The sequence below is a fragment of the Phodopus roborovskii genome, unplaced genomic scaffold, assembly GCF_943737965.1.
Source record: "Phodopus roborovskii unplaced genomic scaffold, PHOROB, whole genome shotgun sequence".
NCBI lineage: Eukaryota > Metazoa > Chordata > Mammalia > Rodentia > Cricetidae > Phodopus > Phodopus roborovskii.
In genome coordinates this window covers 10,899,759-10,916,804 of record NW_026126515.1, presented here as the reverse complement: position 1 = coordinate 10,916,804, position 17,046 = coordinate 10,899,759, and the positions used below count along the sequence as shown (strand labels likewise).

Here is a 17,046-nt window from a genome sequence, read left to right as displayed (position 1 = left end):
ATAATAATTAATTGAAGCTTCAGTAAAACCAGCAAGAACACCTGTATTGGGTTTGGGAATTGGCTTTAAATACTTTGGTCGTTTCAAATAGTGTAAATTTTTCTCAACTCAAAACTCATTTTGTGTTCCCTTGGATAAGATTGTTACTTTAATACATACACACACGCACTACACCTACACACACACACACACACACACACACACACACACACACACGATATATATATATATATATATATATATATATATATATATATATATATTCATTCACAGGACCCAGGACCTGTGGGGGGAAAAAACAGTCATGATATAAAGGTGTAAATCTCATATAGAAGCATTAAATATCTTACACACACACACACACACACACACATATATATGGGACAAAAACCATCCATGTTCACTATTTACCCTTTTCTACCTGCCTGCCAGGAATCTTTATTGCCAAAACTCCTGATAATATAATAAAAATGGTAACCAGAGGAAAGTTTTTAACATATTAATCTACAAATTACTTTTCTTCAAGTTTGGAAGCATTTCCTGAAAGCTGTCAAAGGTGATATTTTCCCCTTTCTCTTCCTTTAAATCCCAAAACAAAATCCTCCTGTCTTTCCCCCCCACCCCTTCTTTAAAAAAAAAAAATGTTGTGGAGTTTTGCTTTTCTGTTCACTGCACTCCTGGCCAAAGTAAAGCCCTCTTTCTCAATGACGTCAAGATCTTTAGCAAGATTAGGCTTTCATTTCTCTATTGCAGCAATTAGCCAGGGAATGTATAAAAGGCTTCAGGGAGACTCACTGGGCTGCAGAGAGAAGCACTCTGCTGCACAGGCAGAAGATAGCAGAGAGGAAAAGGCAGAGGGAGGGGGCAGAGGACTCAGCCGCTCCTGGAGAACCTGGAGAAAGGACAGACAAGAGACAGGCGGGGAGGAGGAGAAGAGAAAGTATGTTTAACACGGAGTGAAGACAGACAGACAGAAAGAAAAAACAAACAAACCCTACCCTTACAGCATAGTTAAGAAATTGGCAGTGCAAGAAGAAGTCAGACTGCGTTTAAAGGGACATGAAAAGCTAAAAGAAATTTTTACCATCTCTGCAGGCTCTAGGTGTCTGGAAATGAAAGTAGAGCTTCCTGTCTTTAACGGACTCTGACAGGGGTAACTGGATTAGGGACTGGTACGCCAGGGCTTTTTGCTTTTCTTTCTTTCTTTTTCTTTCTTTTTTTTTTTTAAACCATCTTAAATCCTGAAAAAAAAAATGCATCTCGGAATTGAATGAATTGATGGGCACACTCCAACTGCTGGACTGCAGAGAGCGAACTTAGTCTTGCCATTCCTGCTTCTTTCAAAGAAGAGACAACTTGGGCTTCCTTCTAATTCGTTTTTTTCTCCTTCTCCCCCCACCCCCACTCCCAACCTCCCCTCCTGGTCCCCCACCTCCTCTACCACCACCTTCCTTTTGAAAAAGAGGGTGAAGGGAGAAGCAGAGCACACAGGGGCCAGGCTGAGGAGGCAGAGAAGATGGGACTCCTCAGCGTAGACTTGCTGATTACACTGCAGATCCTGCCAGTCTTTTTCTCCAACTGCCTCTTCCTGGCGCTCTATGACTCGGTCATTCTACTCAAGCACGTGGCCCTGCTGCTCAGCCGCTCCAAGTCCACTCGCGGAGAGTGGCGACGCATGCTGACCTCAGAGGGACTGCGCTGTGTCTGGAAGAGCTTCCTCCTAGATGCCTACAAACAGGTGAGCTGCACCCTACTGGGCTTCTAGGTCAGCAGGACCAGGGGACTGGAAGGTATGGGGTTGCAGGCCATGGGGAACTCGATCTGGGGTGATCTGCCCAGTGATTATGTTCAAGGGAGTCTCAATGTCACTTGGGACACCTGTTGCACAGGTTAGATTTGGGAGTGACAGGTATTGAGCCATTGTGACTCTGGGTGACTTCAGCAGGAGTCTTTAACGAGGGTTGCTGTTACCTTGCTCTGATCTGCCAGTTTGGGGGTGGTGGTGAAATAACTCTGGGTAAAGTGAGAATTATTGGAGGCTGGGAGCTGTATTTGTTCTGCCATTGACACCAGAGGACTTCTGCTGCTTTGCTTGACAGGGGGTGTGTGTGAGATGTAGTGGGAAGGTTTGAATGTTTCCTTTCTGCTGAGATGGTCAGAATCGAATGATGATGATGATGATGGGGGTGATGGTGGTGGTGGTGACACTGCCTGTGACCACACCCTAGCCCCTTCATTTCTTGGGTGGAGAACAGAGCTAATGGAAGCAACCCCAGTGCAGCAACCTACTTGGTTAGAAATTGTGGATTCCTAGTTATCAAGTGTCCGTTTGCAAAAGAAAGATCTCTAAACTTGGTATGTGAAAACAAATCTACAAATAAGTTACCCCAGAAAGCACTGATGGGTCTATGGTGTGTTTAGAGGTCAGGCTCTGGCATTAAAACAGTGACCTCCCTTACCTGGTGAAGATGTGTTCCCATCTGCATTTGAAAACACCAGAGTTGGCTACTGATATTTTAGAGCACCAACTTCTGGTGTTCCAGCCTTTCAGCAGCTGGGAGATATTGAGAGACTGTTTTCAAATGGTATCTGTCAGGGCAATATGGTCCTCTATCTCTTAGGTTCATAGGACTCCTGAAGCATCCTGGGTATGAAGAATAATGAATTCATTTGAAAAAAAAAAGTTTCTACAAAAGGAGGAAATGTGTCCCTAGGGGTACTGGGAGAGCTTGCTGGAAAAGGGAGTTTGCAATAGTGAAGCCAGATGTTCAACCCAGTGGCATTCTTCAGACAGGTGGAATGGTAGACACCATAATGGAAACTCAGAATAGCAGAGGAGGAAGGGAAGGAGTCCCCCCACCCCCCGCCAATAAACATTGGAAAAATCAGTCCATGTGCCAGGGAAATAAAAGAATCCAGGGCAGGGTGTTTCACTGGAAAGCAAATGTTGAGGAAGAAAATGCCTTTTGTGAACGGGCTGTGTGATTCATGACATTATTATTGCAAGTAACCTGAAGAAGGTCCCTTATTGCTGTGCTGAGTACATGTCAAATGTCAAGTCCCCCCCCCCCTTTTTTTTAGCGAGTAGGAATGCTTTCATCAGCATAGTCTCCTGTAGTTAAAGCTCAGTCATATCATGTATGTAGAGGCAATAAAAGGTATGGACAAGGAGATACTGAGCTATAATTTCATCCCCACAGATGTGCAACATTTTTATGTATGTTTAAGTGTCAGAAGTTTGGAGGAGTGGGGCATTGTTTCTGTAAATTAAAAGATTATTGATTAGTCAATCCCTTCAACTACATCTATGTATCATGTCTTAGATAATATGGGATGTTAGTGGCCTGATGTCAGTATATTGAAAGTTTGCCTCTTGAAAGACAATGGACTTCTGCTTAGAACAAATTAAAAGTGACTTTTGAAGAATTTCACCCACATGCATCTAAATATTATTTTCATATCAACTTTAGAGGCTACAAAAGCACTCATACACTTTAAGTGGGGTTGTTTTTCACATCAAGATCACTGAAGTAGAAAAGGAAAAGGCAAATGCATGCCCCTATAATAAACTTCATTAGATCTTTTTTTTTCACTACTGTGTAGTGTTCCATTGTGTTGTAATATGTTGTTATTTGTGCTCATGGGAGGTGAGAAAGATGAATGATTTTTTTTAACTTTTGATATATGGTTTGTGTATTCCTCTTATCTATTTCTTTGTCTCTGCCCACTGATTTGATTTGTGACCAAGTTCATGACTTATGTGATTGTGCTTGCTTTTAATAATTTATACAATATCTAGTATGTGCAAAGGAACCCTCAAGGAAACACACACCCAGAGACAAGGCTGGGCTGAGTGTAAGATACATGAAAATGAATAGTGAGACTTGAGCTAAATTATGTCCTCTTCTGTCTTTGGGTATGACTGGAATTGTGGTGGATGTGGTTGGTGGCCTCCACAGCTTACTCAGAACCTCTCAAACAGGTTGAATCATTTGCCAAATGCTTCGTCATTTATGGCACACTGTCTTTAGGCGTGACTGTTTCCATAGATGCCAGAGGAGGCCCTGCCTGACATTGCATCTTGGGATTTCACAATCTTGACTTGCATTATTTGCTTACTTCCACCCCTAAAGCAGACTTCCTTTCCTCTGGAATGAGGAGTGTGTCCACAAAGTACTCAGACAGATTGTTCATGACTCGCAACTATCTTGGTTAGCTATTATATTTGGGAAGATATTTAGAGGTGCTACTTTTACTCACAGAGGCAGCGACACAAGCCAGAGCTAGAGTGAGGGGAAGGAAGAAGAACAGAATGAAATACTAGCAATAAAAACTGTGATTTAAAATCAACTTTATAAAGAAATTGTCAAAGATCACACAGGCTTGGTAATGGTCAGGAGGTGTGTGCGTGATTTGGATTGAAAGGGAAAACTAGAAACTGGTGAAAGTGTTGGAGCGGATAACAGGTATTTGTTGTTTAAGTTTCCTTGGTGTCTTTGCTTGTGAACACTGTACCCTTGTGTTGGTGCTCAGAGACTTCAGAAATGCAGCCCATAAGTAAGCTGTCCTCCTTGGAGCCTAACTCGTACCTAAATGAGGTGTAAAAGTAAGCAGACAGTATAGACACTGACAAGCAGGCTCATTTTTCTGCATGGCTAATGTTGCAGTGGCACAGAAAACATGCTCATTGGAACATATAATTTTGGTTTTGAAAGAGTCTCTTTAACATTCTCCTCCTTCTCTTTATTCACCTCGAGCCTTTTGACACTGGCTTCTGCAGTGAAAAGTGGCTCTTTAAAGAGAGAAATTGTCCTACAAGTACACAAAGAAGGCCACAGCAGAGCTTGTCTGTCACTTGGATAAAACATAGGGAAATGATAGGGCTTTGAGCTTCATTTTCAAGATACAAATCAAAAAGAGAATAGCCAACAAAGGGAACTTAACCCAGAAGAAGGAGTAGGTAGGCTGTTCTTCAAAGTCTGATTTATTTGGCCCTTCTGAATGGGGATGGCTAAAGCTCTGCCTAATGGTTGTTTGGCCATAGTTCTAAGAATATTGGTATAGCCTGATCATTACGTTAAAGAATTGGAAACTTCCTGAGGGTTAAATTCCAGTACTTTGGATGACAAAAAGTGTGTAAATATTCTGATATGTGCCCATCCCCCATTTTTGTGATTTGTTTCACTACTCATCATGAGAGTGTATGATGCTTTCTTTACTTAAAAGCTCCTCTTAGGCTGTGGAAAACAAAACCAGAAAAAACCAAAACCAAAAACAAGGTTAGCAGTTATATGCTATATTTCTAGTACACCCAGTGAATGGATCCATATTCCCTTGAGTATGCATCTTTCAGAATGTTCCTCTATTCCCTAAGTACTCAACATTGTGGTGAAAAGGAGCCCATCATCAAGGGTGTCAAATTCTTATATGCACTGTGTATTTGTGCTTCTGTCCACATTTATAAACATCTACTATCACCTTTGAACTTGGCCCAGAGATGTCATCAGCAATAAACTTGAAAATGCCTCACCCACTCCCTCAGTGGGCATTGTGTTCCTGTCCACTGAAGAAAATATAAGAAAGAATGACTGCAATAGTGCAGATGAGAGTAATAAAGGTCAGTAGTGACGCTATCACAATTTACGTGTGTCCTTTCTGATCCTTGCAAAATAAAGAGACCCTTTGGGAACATCGGAACTTCAAGACCAATTAGTGGAAATGATGCTTCTTGTGTTTGGGCATTAAATACTAGGCAGGGTTCTCTTTAGGCGGCTGATGCTGGCAGGGAAAGAGGTACCGACCTAATTACTCTTCCGCAAGAGCAAAAAATGCCTTTTGAATGCCTCTTTGGCAAATATGTCTCATTAAGGACAAAAACCAAACACAAACCCTCTAAGAAGCAGAAATTAAGATGATAGGTAACTTGTGGCCAGGAGACTTTCTGTGCCACTGTGGGAAATTAAGACAAAGTTTGGGAGTACCAGGGGATGATTTGTTTTTGTTGAGTGTCTTTCCTGTAGCCTCAGTGTTATTATGGGACCAACTTTATTTTCCTCATCATTTTGGCTCTGTGTCAGGGAATACTTTGCTCCTGTCTTCCATTGTGAAGGCAGTGGGGTTTCTCTAAGTCCAGTCCATCTCAGCAGGGTTTCGAACCAAGCAAATCAGGAAATTATCCACTGGGAATTCTAATCTAATGGGAATTTAATTTTCGATAATTTTTTTAATTTAAATTTGAAACAAGCTTGTTTTACAAGTCAATCCCGGTTCCCACACCCTCCCGTCCTCCCACACCCTCCCGTCCTCTTCTGTTCCCCCCATCAACTGGCTAACCCCCATTCCATCCCCTTTCTGCTCCACAGGGTGGGTGAGGCCTTCCATGGGGAGACTTCAAGTTTTCATGGTGATTTGGGCAAAGAGATGATGATAAATAGAAATGGGTTTCAGAGTTTCTTTTTAAGAATAAGTTCATCTTTTTAAAATTTTAGCCAACTTATCCCTTATCAGGTTTTAGAAAAGATGAATGAGTTTGTAACTAGTTTTGTGAGGCTTATAAAATCTTACTATTGATCTACTCACTTGGGTTTACATCTCTGTTTCTCTCTGTCTCTCTGTCTGTCTCTGTCTATGTCTCTGTCTCTCTCTCTCTCTTTGTGTGTGTGCTCACTTATTTTGTTATGCCAGGACTAAAACCTGGGATTGTATGGATGCATACTTAATTTCATTAGTACCATTAATCTTGCCTATGTATTTTCTCTAGCCTGTGACCTTCATGAATAAGGTGACTTCTTAGTGTTCTGCAGCATTCCACAGCTGCAAAAGGAAGTAAAGAAGATTTATCTCATTTCTTTTATTTGCTGGTTAGCTGAATTAATTAAGAGTAGGTCAATGACATTAGTGTTGACTATAGCAGTTCTCTGGTGAAAGAGGAGAGTTCCCGTTTCTGCATGTATATGCTTTAGTTGTTTGTCCATCACCTTACTGTGTTCACTGCAGGTCAACGTTGCTATTGTTACCTGACCTAGGATTATAACAACCAGAATTTATTCACTAATTCACTCAATAATGCTTTTAGAATGGATATTTTCTTTTTCTGTTTTTTTTCCTTTCTTTTTACTGATCTCTTTTTTCATTTTTTAATTACTTTTTCTTATTGTACATATTGATCCCAGTTCTCTCTTCCTCCCTCACTCCCTTCCATGCCCCCTGAACCCCCCCCCAGACTAACAAAACACTCAACACTTCCACCACCAGAGACATTAAGAATGTTGATTTCCCTAATCTTTAAATTTAGAGTGTGAGATGCTTGTCCTACATTTTTTAAGGTAATCTAGAAACTAAAATTTCTTTGTTTTTGGAAAGAGTTGTGAGACAGAACTGTCCAGTGTCTGTAAGAAGTGACATGAACTTAAACTTTCCAAGAAAATTAATTATAGGTAACAAGAGATCATCTGTGACCAAAATATCAGATTGGATTGTTCAGGCAAATAGTAAAGAATGACACAATGATCAACATGTTTAGGTGACAGCCAGGGAGACTGGCTTTATTAAGACCATACAGTTTTTCATAGAGCTCAACAATGGTTCCCAAATGCAGAGGGATGCTTTTACCAGAATGACTCCTCTACTCTGCAGCCCAGAGATTATTTCCTTCCATGAAAAATTTCTGACCTAACAGTAAGTCTCTACAACACACTAATCAGAATGCATCCAGGCCTTCTCATCACAGGTCATTGAGGAACATTGCACATCCAGTGGTGTTCAAAGTAGTCCTGGCACCATTTTATGATGTGAAGGGAAGTGAGAAGTAATGGAAATCCCTTCGTAACCTTATTTAAGAACAAGTATCCAGAGACCCCAAGATTTTAAAACTGAGCACATGCCTAAAATGTATGTCTTTAAGTTTAACACACTTTTTAGTGTTTCGAAGAGTCATGTAGCTCACTATGAGACCATCTGACCAAAGGTGAATTATGAGAATGAGAATCCCCTATCTAATGTTGATTAGAAAATAGCCAAGATGATTCATACACACACACACACACACACACACACACACACACACACACACATATATGTATGTATGTATCTATCTCATGTCTGTATTTATTTAAATCACATCTAAGAAGGCAGACTAGGATTTTAAGATGTCTTTTGGGCCACCAATTGTACCTATTTCAAACTGCTCCTGAGCGTTTCAAGAATAGTAAGAAAGAACTTTAATTCTTTCTTTAAGTGAAAATAAGGTATGTCTCAACATTAAAACATTTGAACAAAAATCCCTGGAGTGTTTTACATCAGTGTGCATCATTGCTCTCTAACAATTAGCTTTTAAGTAGCTTCAATTAATAAGAGCTTTATATGGGACTATATTTATATGAGAAAAATAAGTCGATCCAGTTGGAAATGCCTTACAATATTAAGGATGGTGTATAAAAATCAATTGTACCATTGAAAGCTATCTCTAATGGTATTAGCTTTGAATAAACCATTCTAGAGGGAGATCCAATTGTGTTAATTCAGAATGAAGTAATTGGCTCTTTTCTGTTGCCTGCTTTTTATTATCACTTTACAGATCCAGAGGCCACTAACTTCCAGTATTCTGTGTTCAACCATTTAAACAATGTGCTGAGGGGGTTCATGGACTAATTTTAGTCAATGTGCCATGTATTTGAATGCTTATCATTCTGAGAGGCTTGATAATAAATGTCCTAGAAAATACATGGTTTGGGTCTTCCTATATAAAAGTATAAGGAAAACTCAAAATACATGGAAAGTGAAAACTTGGCTAAAAGTCATATTATAGAGTAGCTAGTTTTCTTGTATATTTTTGTTTTTCAAGGGCAGCTTTGAGATTCTAGCCATAATGTGTATAATATTCACAGTAGCCACAAGAACCTGAAGAGGTCACATCATGCATGCTGAGGGAAACATAGATGTCTTCGCAGAACAATTTGCCTTTTGTTTTGAACATCTGATTTTCCAAGAAGAGTGGTAGTGTGCCTTATGTGGTGGGGTGCTGTCTGACAGTGGCAGCTCTTACCTCCACACAGTCATTTATAGAGCCCCTGTCCTTATCTTATCCCCAGTAGCCACATAAGGAGAGCAGGTATGGTTGCCTAGATTTTGCAGGTGGGAAAGCACTGGCAAGGGCAAGTGGGAGGAAGCCTATTTACAAATGGGAGATTGTAGATGGTCCCACTTTGCCCAGAGACAGATCCCACTGGTTTTCTGGCCCATTGGTTGCTATTAGAGACCTTCCATTGGGGTGGTGAAACAGTTCCCTGGGCAATGCTTGCTGCCAAGTCTGATGAGATGAGTCTGAACACAAGAACCCAGATGATGGTGGAAGGAGAGAAGTGACACCAAACAATTGTCCTCCAATTTCCACAAGTGCAACAACAACCAACCGAACAAATAAATGCAACATTTTATTATTTAAAGGAGAAGAAAAGAGAACATAAATTAAACTCATGTCTTGCCCGAGTCCTTTAGAAGTCAGAAAGAGTCAGTCCATTCCAAAAAATGAAATAATTTATCTTAAAGTGGGACATTTACTTTTAATTTTTAAGAACGAAGTCAATTAATCACTCATTCTATAATGCCTGTTGGGCACTGGCAGAAAAGTGAGAATAGTAAAGAATACCAGAATCAACGTAATTATGAAAACAGTTGGCGTCTTCAGAGATGGAAACAATGACCGCCAGTGAATATTCAGAATAGAAGACATTTATTTTTTGACCATCTTTTATGTTACCTGATATGACTACTTTTTACTCAGATCAATATATGTGTGTGTGTGTGTGTGTGTGTGTGTGTGTGTGTGTGAACCCATTCTATTTAGAGTAAATTGAAAATTGAAGTACCAATGCGTTTAATGTGGTAATTCTTTTTTTCTTTTTCACCATTAGGTTAAATTGGGTGAAGATGCCCCCAATTCCAGCGTGGTGCATGTGTCCAATCCTGAAGCAGGTAACAGTTATGCCTTGGAGAAGACAGCTGATGGGGCAGAATGCCACCTCCTTGACTTTGCCAGTGCAGAGCGCCCACTGGTGGTCAACTTTGGTTCAGCTACCTGACCACCTTTCACTAGGCAACTGCCAGCCTTCCGCCAGTTGGTGGAAGAGTTCTCATCAGTGGCCGACTTCCTGTTGGTATACATTGATGAAGCTCATCCTTCAGATGGCTGGGCAGTGCCTGCGGACTCCTCTCTGTCTTTTGAGGTGAAGAAACACCGGAGCCAAGAGGACCGATGCGCAGCAGCTCACCAACTTCTGGAGCGTTTCTCCTTGCCGCCCCAGTGTCAAGTTGTGGCTGATCGCATGGACAATAATGCCAACGTAGCTTACGGGGTAGCCTTTGAACGTGTGTGCATTGTGCAGAGACAAAAAATTGCTTATTTAGGGGGGAAGGGCCCCTTCAGCTACAACCTCCAAGAAGTGCGGAGTTGGCTGGAGAAGAACTTCAGCAAGAGATGAATTCTAGATTAGCTGTTTAAAGGTGTGATTGTAATAGTCTTTATTATTTTTTAAAACAAATATGTTAAAGCAGTTGAGAACTGAACTGAATCTACTATTTCAACAGAATCCCATTGCCTCACTGAAAGACAGGGGTATACCTGTCAGTAAACAAACCTCTGAACATTTCAATACATCCTTTAGTGCACAAATGGCATCAGGCTAAATAACAGCCCTGTTACCTCCCTACTGAGTGAACTGATCCAAGATGGAGTGGAAGAAACCCTTATGCAATGTGTGTTCATCCTCACTTGCAAAAGAAGTGATTCTTCTCTATGTGTGCTTTGGGACCAGAGGACAAAAGTTCCCTGAATACCTAATGTAAAGGGAAGTTACTACCTATGATCTGATGAAGTGTATTGTCTCAGCTTTAGTCATCAGGAACAAACCCAACTGGAAACTCCCTCAAAACTTACTTATATTGTGATCTTGAAGCCATGATGTGCATTTAGGACTGAGGTGTTAGTTCTTGTCATGCAATGCCTTGGGCTAGTATCTGTAGTTCAGAATTCCCAAGTGTCTATGTAGATACCAAGAATGGATCCCAACCTGGAGGGTTAAGATGGCATTGGAAATCTGGTAGATGGAGAACGAATTAGGCCAGAGAAAATGAGCTTAACAAACAAGGAAGGAGGTATCAGGAAGAGGAGGAAATTGCATAATGTTTTACCTGGAAGCTATAGGTAATAAGAATGCCATTCAACCACACCTGCATGGAAGCATGTACACAGCTGGGAAAAGAAAGGGGTTGATTAAAATAGCACAGAGAGGATACAAAAGGAAACAAGATGTGTAACAGTACCCCTAGACTGAGAGGAAATGGGAGATGGGAAAGTTAAAAATGAATGGATTATTTTTAAGGTGGAGTTAATTACTTTATAGAACTATATGTGAAATACCCATTAAAGGAAGATCCAGGGGGTCTGGTGCTGCTGGGTTGTTCCTGCTAGATTCCTATGGTTAAAATGTTGTACTCACCTCCATTCTTAATCTCTGAAACACTGTTTTCTCTGGGTGCTGAGTGAAGGGTATAGGAGACAGGTACCTTAGTCATACAGCTCCTGCCCTCTCCTAATGTAGGTAAACTCTAATGAATATGGGTTTCTTCACGTAAACATGAGAGCAATTTACTGTGATGATTTCTACATATAGTTTGGAAGGCTTACACATAGATTATCCTTGGTGTCACAGGGATTTGATAAACTGGTGTTTCCACTGACATTTGAGTTTGGATTTTGGTTTTCCTTTAACTGGGGTTAACCTATCAGTTGAAGTTTAGTAACTATGTGTATTATTATGATTATATTTATGGATATATTTCTTTTAAAATGAGAGGAACACAGCTTTACCATCAAGCAATACATAAAGATCACAGCCTCCAAATAAAATCAACTGATGTATCATAATTGTATTTTAAACTCAAAAGGCTTTCAGATCATTGCATAGCATATGGCTATATGTACAGGTGAAATTAATTGGTTTTAATGTCTATCCCATTTAATAATTAAATCTAAAATTTAACTATATGGGAAAAGATAATCTAAAATTAAAAATATGTTACTAAAATGGTTGTCCAAAATGAGAAAACTAGGAAGTAGGTGTGTATGAAACAAAAGTGTTGTTTTTAAAAATGAGAGCAAGAAATGAGTCAGATCACTAGCCCATATTTACTTAGCTATTAAAGCACCATTGTGGCTAATATTTTTTGACAGCTTCTAAGATTGCCAGTGCCTTAAATCCTACAAGACATAACCACAAAGAAACAAAGCAAATTTCAAAAGTGCAATGGTATCTATTGGACTGTTGTAAAATCATATTGAAGATAGACTACTTCAGATTCCTCAAATGTTAAAGTGTGCAATCAAGGCTTACCAGTTATTGCTCTTTGATTTTAATCTTCAAAATGATGTTGAGATTTATTTGCCTCCCTAAAGAAGCAAAATGACACTCGCGTTGTCATCCATAAATGTCCCCTGTTGTTTTCATGTGCCATAGTGGAACAGAATGTCAGAGAAGTGGGTGGGGGGATGAGTTTTGGCTAATGCAATGCTAGTTGTCTGGGGAAAAGAGTGATGGAAACAAATCACCCAGTTGTGCTCTATTTTTTAAGAAAGAGAAGGTTGTATGTGTATACAATTTGTCTTTTTGAAGGATAGGCCAATGGAGGAAGGGAGAAGAGGAAGTAAACATACAAAGACACAGTCTGACTGTCAGGGACACAGACATGTTCAGTAGAACATGGCAGAAACACTGGAAGAAAAGCTGTTGAAGGGCCTGGGAAGAAGTGGATTGGCAGAGCTCAGGAATCTTACACTGTGTAGTATGGGGTGGCCTCCCAGGTATTACAAGCCTGTAATTATGTAACCTGTTTATCTCAATGTAAACGTCTATGAGTTTCTTATGATGTGCCTTTTATAAAGTTAAGTCATTAATCCAGGCAAGATTGTCAGTACCCATCAACCTGGTATGCCTTTTATAATGCATATTCCTTTGAACAGTTATAATTCTCACAAGGAAATATACATATATGTATGCATACTCTCAAGACTATATATATATATATATATATATATATTCTTGGAGAGATTTCCCCAATAAGATATGTTTACATGGGGATATCAGTTTAGACTTTTAAACTGTATTGGCCTATCTATCACTATGAAACAGTTTCTCAGAGCTTACCATAGCATCTGCATTTCTCAAGCACTTGGTGTTTGAAAGATGTCTTAGACCATTGCTTTAATTTATTGGTCAGAGGAAGCAAGCACTCTCTACCATGACTTTCTTGAATGGGCATGAATGAAGTTCCTGCTCAGCAAATGTAGACATACTTTATACAAGTGCAACAAACCTCTGTGGAGTCGTTGTTCTTGCTCTGTGTTGCCAAAATGGCAGTCATTTAACTTACATGATAACTTTATTCATGCTTCAGGTCTCTACTCCCATGTCTTGACCTCGTTCATAGTTTATGCCCCTGAATTTTTGTTAATATCAGCTTCTAAGTGGTCTATTAGTTAAACTCTTCTAATAATCAACAGTCACTTGTTCTTTGATCCCGCTGCCTGAGTGTACATTAGTATTGGGGTTTTGAATACAATTTACAGAACATTGTGAGGTCACAAGGCTGCCTCACACAAATACTGAAGGAGGTACTTGCAGATCATATTTGTGCTTTTCAGAGAATTCTCAGGTGGATACAAGCTGCCCTTGACATGCCCTGTAGCCTCCATCCACAGCAAGAGGGATTTGTTGATGTCCAGAGCTTCCTGGTATGTACACCATAAGAGGATCAACCTGGACATTAGTTCCACCTGACCTCTGGCTGATGGTTTAGAAAATAAGTTTAATTAAAATCCCCTGGGCACTGCAGAGGGGGAAATTAGGCTGATTTCTGTCGCAGTGAAGGACAAAGGAAGACAGACCAGCGCTGCAGCTTTGCAGAACATGTCTAATGCCATCTCTCTCAGTGGAAATTGACCGTGAGTCTTTTAATTTTAGGACCTTTATGGTATACCCCCAACCTAGAACCCAAGTATATTTAGTTAGACTCCAACTTCTACCATTGCCTTAAACATAGAAGCCAAACCCACTCTTTATATGGACTTCCAGGATGCACATAAGGGTCACTTGCCACTTGATGATGGTACTATGTTGGGACTATCATGAATCCCCCTGGCAAAGGAGGGATCTGAGGCTGTATGAACTAGGGAGCTGCTATCTGGGAGGAATTAGCCCCCACCCACACAGGTTTGGCTTACAGATTTGGAAAAAATTGAAATGTAACTTATTATGCTTAGAGGAAGGCTTCTGGGTGTCAGTAAATGACTTTAGGATGAGCAAGTGTCAGGCCTCTACTTCATGCCATGTGTTCTAGATAATACCAGAAACAAGGTCTCAGACTTGACAGACTCCATTTCAAGGTGAGTCTGAACCAGCACAAAGAAAACATGTACAGATATCCAAACAAGACTTTTCATGCAAGCCAGGGCTTGCTGCCTGTCTCGGGCAACAGCACCAGGGCTCTGGGGAGTTTATTTAGTATTTACTGAGACTTTGGAGACCTAGCAGATGTCTAATGAAGTCACTATTTTGGCTCAAACTGCCCTCTCCCATCTGTCTTGAGAAAAAAAAATCAAACAGGTAAACATAAAAATGAAAGAGGTCCACAGAAGGGAATGGGAAATAAATAAAATCCTCTCAAAACCATTCCAGACCATGCCACATGGTTTTTATGTCAGGAGTGGAGGATGAGAAGACCTATGTGTACCCAGTACTTGATAACCAAAGCAATTAATTGATCTTGGGTAGGGAATGTTGGCCAGTTTTGTTTAGTTTTGTGTCCATTGTCACCAGACTCACAAACCCAGATACCAGACACCGGAAGGGGGAAATGGAGATGTGCAGAGCTTACTGGTGTGCAAATGATAACTACTGACGAAAGAGTCACCCGCTCAGTCTGTGGTTGGATGTAGTCACATGAGTCTGCCTCTCCCATCTCTGTCTCCCTAGCAAGGAGAATATTTGGATCTTGATGCAAAGTGTGCTGGGTCAATGCAATGAGAATGTGTGTGTGTGTCCATCTCTGCTTCTCAGTTGCAGACAAGAGAAAAGCTTTGGGGATTATCAATAGAAAGAGTGTTGTTCTATCGGTGCTGAGTGATGTGTGTGCTCTTACAACTTGTTCTTATATTTTAATAAAGTTTGAATAAAAGAGTAGAGTTACTCTTTGGTTCCATTTGTTTATTTTTAAATAACTTTCTAGACCTTGCTCTGGGCTGAAACACACTCATGGTTGACAAGCAGAAGAGGATCCATCATTCTAATATTTACTCCTTGGTATTTATTCATGGGGAAAGAAGCCAGCAATGGCTGATTATTTTAATTGGATGCTGTGTGCCAGGGTATTCAAGGAAATCCAGATGAGTTCAAAGTAAACCTTCAGATATTTTCCATATTTATTAACAAGTTACACTACTCAGGATTATGGAAAAGGGGCCTAAACCTAGAGACTGTGAAGCAAACATTCAATTTGTTAGATTAGTATTCTAGATTTTCTAAGTGTAAGGAACATTCAAGACGTTGATTAAAGCAACACACATGCAGACACACATACACAGTCATATAGACAGACACATATACTATTTGTTATGTGATCAGCAACACACTAATAATGTAACTCAAACATTAGATCCATATATATCACACATGTCCCAGTGTGAAAGGACATAAGGAATGGATGTCCCATGGAGGCTATGACTTGAAATAATAAGGAATATGTTTGGAATAGGGTTCAGAATTTTTTTTATTTCTTTCCCAAACAGATTACTTAAACACATAGTTGGTATTTCATGAGACCCTATTCTTTATCATGATTTTTTTTACCCATAATTTCATTAATACTTGTAGTATATTATGGACTATGAATTTTAGTAGAAGAATTTTTAAAATAATTGTTTTAAAATTGTTCATTCAATCTTCTTCCATTGAAGATCCCCATGTGATATGTCATAAAGTCCAGACTTTGTCAAGGGGCCTATCATGGATGAATTTGTTAAAACTTTGCAAGAAACATACACAAATTTGGTTAAAAAAATTTTAAAATAATTTCTATTGCCTAGGAATCCCAGCCCCTGAAAATAACTGGGGCAAAACCATGCCTCATTTCTTTTAAACTTTAAAAATATTTATTTTATTATTTATTTATGTGTGTGCATCACTTTGTGTATTCACACTTTCATGCAATAACCAGTGGAGGTCAGAAGAGGGCGGTCACTCGCCTGGCTTTGGAGTCATAGGTGCTTGTGAGGTACCTGGTACAAGACAAGTGCTTAGGAACAGAGCTTGGGGCTTGTGGAGGAGCAGAAAGTGCTCTTAACCTCACAGCCATATCTACACACACACACACACACACACACACACACACACACACACACCACTTTTTAATAGTTTCCTTGAATTTTCAGTAGTCAATTAGAGCAAGTTCTATCCCACTCAAACAACTCCCTACTGTTCCAAGTAGTTTGAATGTCTCAAAGCAACAAGCTACCTTTATTTTCTCTTTCCTATCCCTAGTATTGTCACTTATTCCACTTACATGCATACATGGTTACATGCATTATTGTCACTAAATTTTTGAGCACTGTGTTCTGTTACCTAAGAATAAGGAAAAATTATTTTTATTTTAGGTTTTCTGTCAAAGTTCTTTATGCAGCTTGTGACCCATATTATTTTCCTTTTCTCTGATGAATGGGTTTCTTTTAATGTTTCTTATGCAGGAGGTCTACTGGCAATATGCTTTCTCAACTTTTATTTGAGAATAGCTTTGTTTCTCCTTCACTTTTGAAGGACACTTTCAAAAAGCAGGCATCAGTGAGCCTTTGTCTCAGAACTGTGATCCTTACAAATGTTTGCCCTCCTTAGGTAGCACTGGCTAACTAGAATCAGCTTGATTTTTGTATTCCTCTTTCTTGAGTCTTGAGATCAGTCTGGCTCCCACAATACCCCAGCTTGTTAAGTATTGTTAACCAGT

The 17,046-nt window shown here is 39.8% G+C and overlaps 1 protein-coding gene across 2 annotated transcripts; it reads left to right on the top strand.

The window, feature by feature from the left end:
• The first annotated feature begins 727 nt into the window (after positions 1–727).
• Positions 728–10,718, top strand: Dio2 (iodothyronine deiodinase 2). 2 transcript variants are annotated; one of them, XM_051196143.1, is made up of 2 exons: positions 728–1,738; positions 9,912–10,478. In XM_051196143.1, the coding sequence occupies exons 1-2, from the start codon at positions 1,517–1,519 to the stop codon at positions 10,476–10,478; spliced, it is 789 nt and encodes a 262-aa protein (XP_051052100.1). In that variant the 5' UTR covers positions 728–1,516. The 2 variants fall into 2 exon arrangements, with proteins under 2 accessions (XP_051052100.1, XP_051052099.1); XM_051196142.1 differs by having other exon boundaries at positions 740–1,738; positions 9,912–10,718.
• The last annotated feature ends 6,328 nt before the right edge of the window (positions 10,719–17,046 follow it).